At 40.0% G+C, this 12103-nt stretch overlaps 2 protein-coding genes across 4 annotated transcripts; one reads left to right on the top strand and one right to left on the bottom strand.

Annotated features, from left to right (window-relative positions):
• The first annotated feature begins 2053 nt into the window (after window positions 1–2053).
• On the top strand, window positions 2054–6492 carry LOC112187694 (pentatricopeptide repeat-containing protein At5g65560). 3 transcript variants are annotated; one of them, XM_040516199.1, is made up of 3 exons: window positions 2054–5096; window positions 5659–5866; window positions 5981–6492. In XM_040516199.1, exon 1 carries the CDS (start codon window positions 2205–2207, stop codon window positions 4902–4904), a length of 2700 nt encoding a protein of 899 aa, XP_040372133.1. In that variant the 5' UTR covers window positions 2054–2204; the 3' UTR covers window positions 4905–5096; window positions 5659–5866; window positions 5981–6492. The 3 variants fall into 3 exon arrangements, with proteins under 3 accessions (XP_040372133.1, XP_024182368.1, XP_024182355.1); XM_024326600.2 differs by lacking the exon at window positions 5659–5866 and having other exon boundaries at window positions 2054–5052; XM_024326587.2 differs by lacking the exon at window positions 5659–5866.
• Window positions 6493–9479: 2987 nt separating this feature from the next.
• Window positions 9480–10796, bottom strand: LOC112175199 (syntaxin-related protein KNOLLE). Its single transcript, XM_024312867.2, has 2 exons — window positions 10647–10796; window positions 9480–10570 (listed from the first exon to the last, which is right to left on the bottom strand). The coding sequence occupies exon 2, from the start codon at window positions 10563–10565 to the stop codon at window positions 9642–9644; it is 924 nt and encodes a 307-aa protein (XP_024168635.1). The 5' UTR covers window positions 10566–10570; window positions 10647–10796; the 3' UTR covers window positions 9480–9641.
• Window positions 10797–12103: the final 1307 nt, after the last annotated feature.

The following is a 12103-nucleotide window of genomic DNA, read 5'->3' as shown; positions in this document are numbered from 1 at the left end:
AATTAAAATTGATTAAGTTATCGAACGGTCCTTGTGAAGGTTTAGATTAAGCGAGGTTATTGAGTGGTTGAGGAACCGAATTAAAAAAACCTCGCTTAATCTAAACCTTCACAAGGACCGTTCGATAACTTAATCAATTTTAATTTCACTTCCTTCATCACAATTTACCACCAATTTATAATATAAATCCTTTTCCAAAATTTCCACATTCTTTCTTAACTTTCCCTATTTCCATTCACAAATCCAACTCTAAATCTCAAATCCTCTCTAAATTTTCTTTTCCAAACCACAATCTCAACACCAAATTCCTCAACAAAATAGACCAATCCCACAATAACATTGACAACTCCAACAACCATGCTCAACAACAAAAACTCAATATCCAACGATATCAAGTTTAACACAAAACTTAAAGTTTAAAACCTATACCAAACAACCTATCTATTCCAAAATCAACTTCAAAACCCACACAACCACTTCTATAACTGCAGCAGCCACCAAAAAAAAGCAGAAATATCCAGAAAAATCAAACAAGAACCCAAGAATTCGAGAGTTACTGTTCATGGTACTGTTCACAGTCTCAAACACCCTCAAATCTTCTTCCACCGATCAAAACGAGCTGCAACAAGGTTAGGAACACGTTCAGTACTTCCCCAACAACCAAAACCCCCAAATAATCTGGCCGGAAATCGCCGGAAACCGAACATCAAAGCAAAAATCCATTTTTTCCCATTTCTGCAATTCTCCTCATAACTCCAAAACCAAAGCTACCCAAGGCGAAATACTTACATAGCTAGAAGGAGAAGGAAGAGAGGATCACGCCGTGCCTTAGCTTTCGTCCTGGGGTGGCCGGACGGCGACGGAATCGCCGGAGAGAGGGAGAGCAGCGGCGGAAGAAAAAAAAGAAAATGGGGGGGGGCTCGGGTTCGTCCCGTGCTCTCTTTTTTTTTTCTTTCTTTCTTTGATTCTCTTACCTTCTCTCTCTTCCCATCTGATTTTTAACCCTTCATTCCACAAATAATATTATAATACTCACCCTTTAAAAAAACCAAGCTATGAATAGTAAATTTCTGTTTTTTTTTTTTTTTTATCATAACTTTTCCGTAGAAACTCCTATTAAAGCAAACTTCGTATCCACAAACTCGATTTTACGTATTCTACGACAATCTCAAAGAAATTTCCTAATTTACCGGACTAAAAAAAAGTCACTCCTCGGTCAACCACGGTAAAAAAAGTAACTAGTAGGTACGGGGCATTACAATTAAGAAATCGATGGTAAGAAAAATCCAAAAATTTATTTCGTGGGCATTAACCTTTTTTTTCGATGTAGAAGTAACAACAGGAACCAAACTACAACACAAAACCTCTTGAAATTCCCCTGCCCAGTTGATCCAAATGGAACATTGGGGACACAAACAGGGGCAGGCAGAGAAACCAAACAGAAGGACTAAGGGCATTGTGAGCCAAATCAGCAAGCCTATCTGCTACAAAATTAGTTTCTTAGTAGATGTGTCGAAACACAACAGAATGAAATTGAGTAGCAAGCCTGTTGATATCTTGAACTAGAGCCTTAATCCTCCATGGGATAACGGTCCTCAAGTGAATGCAATCCAAGAGAAGTTTAGAATCACCTAACCGACGACAAGCAAAGGCACATCGGATTTCCATATCATAGCTAATCACATGAACCCCAACGGGTTGTCCAATGAAAAAAAGCATTAGAACCCAGCAAACACCAAGAGAAATAGGTCACATAATACAACTTAACCGATTTAAAACGATGAAATATCAAAATCAAAACCGCACTGAACCGAACCAAACTGAACTGGTCAGATCGGGTTAGTTCTTTGTTTTTCTTTTCAGTATAAAAGAGTATACTTTCACGATATAAAAGAGTTACGTACTGTTGAGATTGAACGATTTTGAATGATAAATAACTGACCTCACTAGACGGCCAAAATTGATTTATTATATGTGGGCTTGCACCGCTTTGTTACTATGTATACTTCTTTGGCCCAAAAAAGGAAAAGAAAATGAAAAGCATCCCAGATGTCCTTGCCTAAGAGAAACTCCCACTCATAAAGAATAAGAGAACAGTGTTCGAGTCGAGCACCAAGCCATGCCGCAACTTGGTCTTCTTCAATGTTCCTTCCCAGAAAGAGAGAAGCAGAAGCCATGAATGAACCGACTCTTGAGTCCCCAAGATGAGGAGAAAACCCATTCTCCCAAGCAGCAGCAGCAGCAGCAGGGCCTTGTTTCTCCACCTCAATTCCAAACGCTTCTTCTCCTTCACTGCTTCCGCTTCCGCTTCTGAGCCAGTCCTCGACGATCTCCCCTCTCAGCTCTTGTCCATCCTCTCCCAACCCAATTGGCAAAGACACCCCTCCCTCAAACCCCTAATCCCCTCCATATCCCCCTCCCATGTCTCCTCCCTCTTCTCCCTCAACCACCACCTCCCTCCCCAAACCGCCCTCGCCTTCTTCAACTGGATCGCCCTCAAACCCAACTTCACCCACACCGTCCACTCCCACTCTTCTCTCCTCTCCCTTCTCCTCCCCAACCCTTCCTTCCTCTCCGTCGCCGAAAAGATCCGCATTTCCATGATCAAGTCCTCCACCTGCCCCCCTGACGCCCTCTTCGTCCTCCACCATCTCCGCTACCTGAACAAGACCCACTTCAAGCTCACCCTCAGGTCATACAACTTTCTTCTCATGTCATTGTCCAAGTTTTCGCTGTTTGATGATTTAAAAACTGTGTATATGGAGATGTTGGAGGATAAGGTGTCCCCCAATTTGCATACATTTAACACCATGGTCAATGCTTATTGTAAATTGGGGAATTTGGCTGAGGCAGAGGTGTATTTCAGTAAGATAGGGCAGGCCGGATTGCGGCCCGATACTTTTAGCTACACGTCTTTGATACTGGGGCATTGTAGGAATAAGGATGTGGACAGCGCTTATAGGGTGTTTAGGGTAATGCCACAGAAGGAGTGTCGGAGAAATGAGGTTTCGTATACGAATCTGATACATGGGTTGTGTGAGGCGGACCGGATTGGTGAGGCTTTTAAGTTGTTTTCGCAGATGGGGGAGGATAATTGTCAACCGACTGTCCGCACGTTTACAGTTCTTATCTCTGCATTTTGTAGATTGGGGAAGAAGTCAGAAGCAATGAATTTGTTTAAAGAGATGAGGGAAAAAGGTTGTCAACCGAATGCTCATACTTATACGGTGCTCATTGATAGTATGTGCAAGGAGAATAAGCTAGGTGAGGCTAGGAAGTTGCTGAATGAGATGTTGGAGAAACGGTTGGTTCCTACTGTAGTCACATACAATGCATTGATTGATGGGTATTGCAAGGAGGGAGCAGTTGACGCTGCAATTGATATTAAGGCTTTGATGGAATCAAATAAATGTTGTCCAAATGCTCGAACGTACAATGAATTAATTTTTGGGTTTTGTAAAAGGAAAGATGTAAACCAGGCGATGGCATTGCTCGCTAAGATGCTCGATCTGAAGCTCTCACCTAGTGTGATTACGTATAACTCATTAATACATGGCCACTGTAAAGCAGGTGATTTAGACTGTGCTTATAGGTTGCTTGATTTGATGAAGGACACTGGTTTGGTTCCTGACCAGTGGACCTATAGTGTTTTTATAGACAGTCTTTGTAAGAGTGGGAGACTAGAAGAAGCTCATGCCCTGTTTGATTCTCTTAAGGAGAAAGGCGTAAAGTCAAATGAAGTGACATTTACTGCTTTGATTGATGGTTACTGCAAGGTGGGGAAAATTAATGATGCCCATTCCTTGTTTGATAGGATGCTTACAGAGGGCTGTAACCCAAACACATGCACTTACAATACCTTGGTAGATGGATTGTGCAAAGAAGGAAAATTGCAGGATGCAATATTACTGGTCGAGAAGATGTTAAGTACAGGCCTGACGCATGCACCACATACTTATTCTATACTGATCAAACATATGCTGAAAGAAGGGGACTTCGGCCATGCTCATAGACTGTTCAACCAGATGGTTTGTTCTGGTAGTAAACCGGACGTATTTATTTACACTTCATTTATTCATGCATATTGCAGCATAGGGGATATAGAAGAGGCAGAAAAGCTGATGGTTAAGATGAGTGAAGAAGGAATTAGAGCAGATTCATTGACTTACACGTTATTGATTAATACATATGGACGTATGGGACTACTAGATTCTGCATTTGGTGTTCTTAAGCGCATGTTTGATGCTTGCTGCGATCCTTCTCACTATACCTATTCTTTCCTGATCAAACATCTTTTGCGCTCGAAGACGAATGACGATATAGTGAGACTTGATTTGGCCTCAAGCTTCATTGATATTGCTGATGTATGGAAGACAATGGATTATCAAAATGCTTTAGATCTGTTTGACAAGATGGTTGAACATGGCTGTGCACCCAATGGCAACACATATGAAAAGCTTATAATAGGTCTTTGCAAAGAGGGGCGCTTGGAAGTAGCCCAGAGGCTATATGTTCATATGAGAGATGGGCGGATTTCTCCCAGCCAGGATATTTATCATTCTCTTATTAATTGTTGCTGTCAGTTGCAAGTGTATGGAGAGGCGGCAAACCTGCTGGATACGATGATTGAGGATGGTTATTTACCAACATTAGAGTCTTCCAAGTTGCTTGTATGTGGGCTATTCATTGAGGAGAATATCGAGAAGGCAAAAGCCGTTTTCTGTAGTTTGCTCCGTTGTGAGTATAACTTTGATGAAGTAGCTTGGAAAGTTCTCCATGATGGTTTACTTAGGAGGGGTCTTGTCAATAGATGCTCTGAGTTGATAACCATCATGGAGCAGATGGGTTGCAAGCTTCATCCTCAGACATATTCAATGCTGATTGAGGGAATTGATGGAACATAATGTGACATGCGCAATCTTTGTATAGGGAATGACATTCTGCCCAGGTTTCATTTCAATTGGGTCATCAGCAACTTCTGCCACCACCGAGTCCAGACCACGAAGTTGCAACAACAGCTCCAACAAAGGGAGTTTTACAAAAACTGAAGGGGTTCGTCAACCACTCCCTAACACCTCTGTTCCATCCTAACCGATGTATGTTGCTGTTGCTTTTCTTTATTTGTACTAACGATCAACCCAATTGCACTTTTTCATTATTTCCTACCAGAAAATCAAAGCTAAAATAGTGACTTGTGTTAATCTTATGGAGTTTGGTTTGAAATGTCTGGGCATTTGGCAGTCATTTCAAGTGAGGCATTATCTAGTTAAAAATAGCAGAATAAAACCTTCATTTTGTCGTTGAGAAATTTTTGGGCTCAAGTTATTTGTTAGTGAAGTAGAAGTAATACTGATCCATCGTAGGTATACTTATAGTTTAATTGCTGTTGCAATAGATCCAACTTCTCTTTTAAGCGGAAATTCTGTATCTGCAAGATTTCTTTTACTTTACGGGAATGTGGATATGATCTTTCAAGTAGAAGTCATCCTGGCAAGAATCCATGTTCATCATATATCAGAATGTTGTACAGCTGTGGCCATGGCTTGCAATACGTTAGAAGGCCTGTAGCATGTGACTATAGATAGTATTTGAGATTACCTCTTGTTGCTGAACTTCTTGCTAGTGTGAATTACATAATGACGCTAACATTTTTATCAGAAATAAACACCTGTGAAGAACAAGTGCATAGAGGAGAACGTTATCTTCTAATTTCTATATCCTCGATAAATTTATAGGTAACCTTGTTACTGGAAGTTGATCTTCAAGGATTGATCTGGCACCCACATAAACATGTTATAGCATTTATATCTGGCCCCATTGAAGTACTAGTTCAGGATAACGAGGATTCCGGTTGGATGATTAACTAGTTAGTATTTGCAGTAGTATAAGTTGTGTTTGTTAATTTTGCTTGCTTGTTTTGTTTGAATTTTACCTTTTTGATTGATTCTTATTCTTGCTAATGGAATTTATTCTTCAACAGAAGCTGAGGAGCCATGCATTAGTCACAGAAAGATGTCCAGGTACTTGAATGAAGGCCAAATGGTAGGAGACAAATTTCTGTGGCATGCAGGCAAGTACCAGAGTTGCTGCCTGACAACATTTACATATACACTGTCTCATTGCATGGGATTTATTTCAGTGGTGAAATTTTGCATTTGGGCTTCTTCTTTCCCTGCCACTGCTCATCTGTGAGATCTGGTGCTTCTTCCTTCTTTGGAACTCACTATTAGAGGTTCTAGAATCAGATATACTTTGGTGAATTTTCTTCTGAGTCATACCGATAGTGCACTGTTCTGGAGTGCTAATGGAAGATATCCAAACAAACTCAGTTCTGGGTTCAATTATGTTATATCGATAAGACTGCATGAAAATGAAAGCTTTCTTGCAATTTATATTATAAAAGTTATTTGTATATGCAAAGTATGGTAATTTTGTTTTTGTTTTTGTATTTCATTTTATTGCAAAGTTTGCATGCTCTAAAGCATTATGTTCCATATCAATGTTCCCTTTTGTTACAATTATCGTGCTCTACAGTCATACTCATATGTCATGGTTGGAAGTAGGAAATTATGCTGTACTTTTATTGTGTAAAATAATCAATCTATTTCGGTTCATAATGGCTATGTAAAATGGTTTCTTAACATGTATTTGAATATTTAGCGTCTTGGCTCTTTTGAGAGTTTGTGATTTATCATATGTGAATATTCATCAAGTATTACCCACTTCTTTTGCTACTTACATACATTGTGAGAACTATTTTGATGTGTGCCTCATAGGAGGTTTATTTATTTTTTTTTATTTTTTTATTTTTTTATTTTTTTATTTTTTTATTTTTTTAAATTTATATATTTTATTTTATTTTATTTACTTATTATTATTATTATTATTATTATTTTAAACATAGGAGGTGTAATTAAACTTCATATTTGTTTGCATCTTTAGCGTGTTATTACTTCATTATTGTAACCATCAGGAGTATTGTTTTTCATGAATATTATTATAGCTTATGGTGTCCTCTATATCTTCTTTTGCTGTCAAAATAACTAGGTCCAGTTTGGCTTGTGTCTTGCCTAACCGCACATTATCAAATAATTCTTTTGCCAGTTTGGTCAATAAAGATTGCACACACTTATGCACACTGCTTTTGTGAAGTGTAAGTAATCCTTTCTAATGGCCCAATTTGTCTGAAGACTGGGCAAAGGAAGATTTTAAAGGATCCTGTGGGATTCACTCATCAGTTTGATTATTTTATTTTATTTTTTTCCCCATAACCATCTGCTTTAATCTTTAATGGAAACAACTGTAGAGTTCAGATCGGTTCCATTAATTTTTTAATGGCAGCCAATGGTGTGGCTGATGCCTTAGTTAACTTAGGTCATGAGTTCATGGACACTAGGATCTGGTTTGGTATCCCTCGAGGGCTTCCTCTACCTACAACCTTGATCGGCTTCAGATCGGTTGTAGTAGAGGTTCTTCTTTCTAATTCATTTTCTGAAGAGAAAAAGGATGTTTCAAAACTTAGCAAGGTCCTTTGCTTTGCTTGTGCGTTAGAAAAACATTTGAGATTTTTTTTTGTTTTTTTCTAAAGCTGGTTGTGCTTCTACTGTACTAATGGGGTGTATACGGTGAAGTTGGATAATTGGTTAGGTATGGAGACGGAAAGGAAGGAATTGGGATAGGGTAGTGAGAGTGGTAATGGTATGGAGATGGAAGGGAAGGAACTGGAACAAAGTCAAGCTTCTACTATGGCGGGCTTGCCACAGATTCCTACCCTGTGGTGAGCATCTGTTGAGGTGCAAAATTGGTCCTAATAGGGGGTGTGAACGGTGTGGAGGAGACTGTGTTACATTGTTTTTGGGAGTGTCCGCAGGTGAAGAAAACCTGGAGGTGTACTTGGCATGGGGTAGTGGGGTGTGTGTAAGTCGTGGAATGAACCAGGGTTTCAAGATTTGCTTGCTCATGTTGTTAAGGTTGGGCAACAGGGAGAAGTAGAATTCTTCTGTTTGATGGTTTGGTGGCTGTGGAAGGATAGAAACAATCTAGTACACGGGAAACCAGTAATTGCAGCAGTAGATTTGGTTTATAGTGTCTGAATGGCTGGATGACTGCACTAGTGCTCATGAGCAGAAACGGTTGCAGGTCACTGAGAGGTTGGATGCTATCCAAGTGGAACAGCAGGTCCAGGGCTGGATGCGTTTAGACCCTCAGTTTTTCTGACCGAATTTTGATGGGGCAAGTGACTTGAAGAAGGGAAGATCTGGGCTGGGTGCGGTGGTTAGAGAGGAAGCTGGGAAGTTAACTGGTGCGTTAGCTGTCCCAGTTCAGGCACAATTATCTCTGGCAGCAGCAGTGGCGCTGGCACTCTGGAAAGGGATGGTGTCTGTGTAAGCAGCTGGGAGTGCGTAAGATGTTGGAGGGTGATGCCCTGAATGTAATCAATGCCTTGCAGTCATCTCAGGGATCTTAGCAATAATGGAGCAGTTCTTGATGGGATCAGGTTGATGCTAAGCGAGTTTGAACAGGAAGCATGTCAAAAAACATGGGAATCAGGTGATGTTTTGCCAAGAGGTCGGACCTCCATGGCTTTTTGATTTGATTGAAGCAGAGTGCTGATAGGAGTTTCAATAGGGGCAGCTCCTTTGGAGTGTTGGTACTTGGTAGTCCCAGTTTGAATTCAAGTTTATTAATGAGTATTTCATTTCATTAAAAAAAAAAAAATGTTGGTTGTGTATAGACTGACTCTGGAACTTTTGAGTAAACATTTCTGTCCTCCCCAATCTCCTCGATTCCGGAACTAGTATATTTCATTGTATTTTTTTAATCTTTCATTTCTTCTTTTATACTTTTTGTTTGCGATGAGTGATGAATAAATAAGATGGTTCTTTTCTCTTGAAAGTATGCTTTACTTTCCCAACTCTTAACTCTATTGCCTTATCTGCAGGAGTTGCATAAGTAAAAAAGATGGGTTAGATGGGTTCACGAATACTTGCAGGAGTTGTATACCAAAAACTGCCTTCTCAAGTAGTCACGAAAATAGCTGGATTAAATTTTTTTTTTTTTCAGTAGTTATGCACTGAATTGCTTTGTTCTTTAGGGCCTTAAAATAACTCAAAAATAAATAAATTGGTAATTGTTTTTGAAAGAAAAAATTATGCAGCAAGGACTAACTTGGGCATACTTGTGCGGTGGATTTTTCTGTACCTACCCTCTGATTTCGTTCCCATGTCACCCTTTGTCCCTGAATTGCTCTCTGCTACTAAAGAAGTCCTATTTCGTTTTGTAAATTATTGTACATAGAGATTACTTTTACTTTTTTTTTCAATTGATCTCGGAGTAAATTATTAGATCTAGATTTTAGTTATAGGTTCCTACAACTGAATGACTGAAGGAAATTTACAAGGATGTATGGGATCTCCAGTTTCTGAGAAAATACCCAATCTTTTGGTGTGACAGAAGAAAATTTACAAAACCAAAAGACATGTATAATAGAACTTCCGATATCAATTTATAACAGAATGATGCAAAACATTAACATCCATCCTTCCAAGGCCTCAACCTGATGAGTTGAGGCACAGATTGATTACAAGATGCACGCATTAATAAAGAATAAGAATAACACAGACAGTAAGTCAAGAACAAGTTCAAGAATGGGCGAAGCTGGTGGCGATGGGGATGACAATTACAAGAATGAGTATGAGGAGAATAATGATTCCGATACACATCCACTTCCTGGTGCTCCTCTGGTATCCCTTGGCAGTGTTGAGTTGTTTGGTTCCAGCCTTGACATAGTGTGAAGCATTTATCACATGTTGCTCAATGTCATCCATCTGCTCACCTTGAGCCTCCACCATCACAGCCATGTCCAAGAACACCTGATGCAGCTCCAGCAAGCTCTTTTCGATATCCTTTGCCGTGTCGTGCCTGTCCTGTATCTCAACCACAGTTTCCAGCACCTTCCCCCTCCCATGTTCCTGTATGGCTCTTCCCATGAACTCCTCCCCACCATTCGAAATGATCTTTTCGATCACCTCCTCATCCGCCTTCTCTCCTGTCACTGTGAAATACCTCCTCCCCACAGTCTCCTTGTACTCGCTCATCATCCTCTGCCTCAGACCCTGAAACTCCATCATAAGCTCCTTCAGCTTCTTGCGCAGCCCGTTGGTGACCGCCATCCTCGTCCTGTAAATCGGGGTGCCTTCTTTCGCGGCCGAGAGCCTCTTATTGGCGGCATTGGCACGGTCCATGTCTTCCAGATGACATCGAATCGTCCTGGCCTGCTTCAGAACACTCACAATGTCGGCATTGATGCGGCTACGCAACGATTGCAACGCCTCCGATTTGTGGAGGGACTTGCTCTCCTCGTTGGCTTGCTGTAATCGGCCCAGAATATCACGCACACAAGCCATCTCCTGCTTCACCTTTTCTGCCTCTTCCAGGAACAGACCCAGGTCACTGTTCATGTTTGTTGACAGCTCCAAATTCCCAGCTTCAAGGTCCATGTCTTTCATTGCCTCTTTCTTTAGATCCACATAGTTAGTGAACGATTTCGTCATCAGGTCGTTCATCTTTCCTGCATCATTCACCTAAAGTTTCAGTAATATTTCAACATTTGACTAACAAAATCAACCCAAGTTAGAGCTGCATACCTTTAATTTCAAATTACGAATTGCTTCTTCTTGTTGTTGTTTTGGGATCACCGAGAACTGCTTCAGAGTATAGCCGATATGAGCTGCTTTTATGAAAATGATTTTGAAAACGGCAACATTTCAAGTTTTAAAGAAATCTGCATCACAGAAGTAGCCGTTGAGATTCCAACGGCTATATTTCAATTATCTGTCCCACATTCAATTTTTCTCCCCCCAATTTTCCTATTTTCTTTTTCTCCTCCTATGACTTGATGTTGTTTAATATACAAGTCAGATCTGACTTGATGTTGCTTATTCTGACACGTGTCTTTATTTTGGGTCGATGGATATATCAGTGTTGACGGGAAGACACGGTGAAACACCAATACATAGATGAGAGTCAAAGCATACCTATAGTGAGGAGAGAGAGGTAAAATTGTCAACTGATGTTTTTTTTTTGAAAGGATTTGATTTTATTAGATATCAAAGCCATGAAAAACAGGCCAGAGTCTAACAGAACTTACATAAGAAAGCCCGGGACAAACCGGATAACCTATCTAAGCCACTCTAAACTCATTAAGATCTAAGGGACGCCCGCTGAACAGCAAGCCTAAGCTAAGCAAGAGTAGCCTCGCTATCTAAGGAAGAAATATTCATCTAGTCTAATCTGCAAGTCACGCAGTTGTGGTACAACTATCAACTAGACACGTCTTAGGAAAGCTTATAGAAATTACCCCTACTTCAAAAAGCTTGAGTCCAGAATGTCTAAAAGCCGAGAGAACTTAAGATAGCACTAGTCCCACCCTCTTAGGGTTGGAACCTGCACCATCTTCAGTCTCCTCAGTAGCCAACAACCTCGGAAACAGGTTGCTCCTTGGGCTATTCTTGAGGCACTGCAGCCTTTATATCTGTATCAGCAACCTTTCGCTTTTCTTGATGTTATTATATCTGTATCAGCAACCTTTCACTTCATAAATAATCAAGGGGAATGAAATTTATACTTTCTGTTACGATCCACATTCTATGTTTTATTTTTTAGTGTGACATTACTCTCTAATTTTTTTCACTCATTTGTACTTCTAATAAGCTTCTAATTTGATCACATGTGCTCTTATACTCTTGAAGTTGATTAATTATATTCAACAACTGTCATCTTATTGATTAATGTCTGCATGAATTGTTGACGTGGCAAGCCTACTCAAACTAGGTTTTTGTCTCCGTCACCCGAGAAATACACCTTATATAACATGATAACATCGTCTAAGGATAAAATTTGCTCCTATGTGTAATATTTACGCTATTATTTATTTTGTTTTGTGGCCTTGTAGCTTTGCCGACTTTATTTATCTTGACTATATTTTAGGAGACCTTAATTTATTTTTAGAGTCATTAAGAGCATATTTAACAATGATCAACATAATAAGTCCTCCACGAGCAATATTATGCTAACCAATATGCATAAGTCTCCACAAGCAGGG

This window comes from Rosa chinensis, chromosome 1 (genome assembly GCF_002994745.2).
Source record: "Rosa chinensis cultivar Old Blush chromosome 1, RchiOBHm-V2, whole genome shotgun sequence".
NCBI lineage: Eukaryota > Viridiplantae > Streptophyta > Magnoliopsida > Rosales > Rosaceae > Rosa > Rosa chinensis.
This window is presented reverse-complemented; position numbering and strand designations above follow the sequence as displayed.

Coding starts and splice junctions, on each gene's coding strand:
- LOC112187694 (XM_024326600.2), top strand. CDS start 2,205: ATGAGGAGAAAACCCATTCTCCCAAGCAGCAGCAGCAGCAGCAGGGCC.
- LOC112175199 (XM_024312867.2), bottom strand. CDS start 10,565: ATGAACGACCTGATGACGAAATCGTTCACTAACTATGTGGATCTAAAG.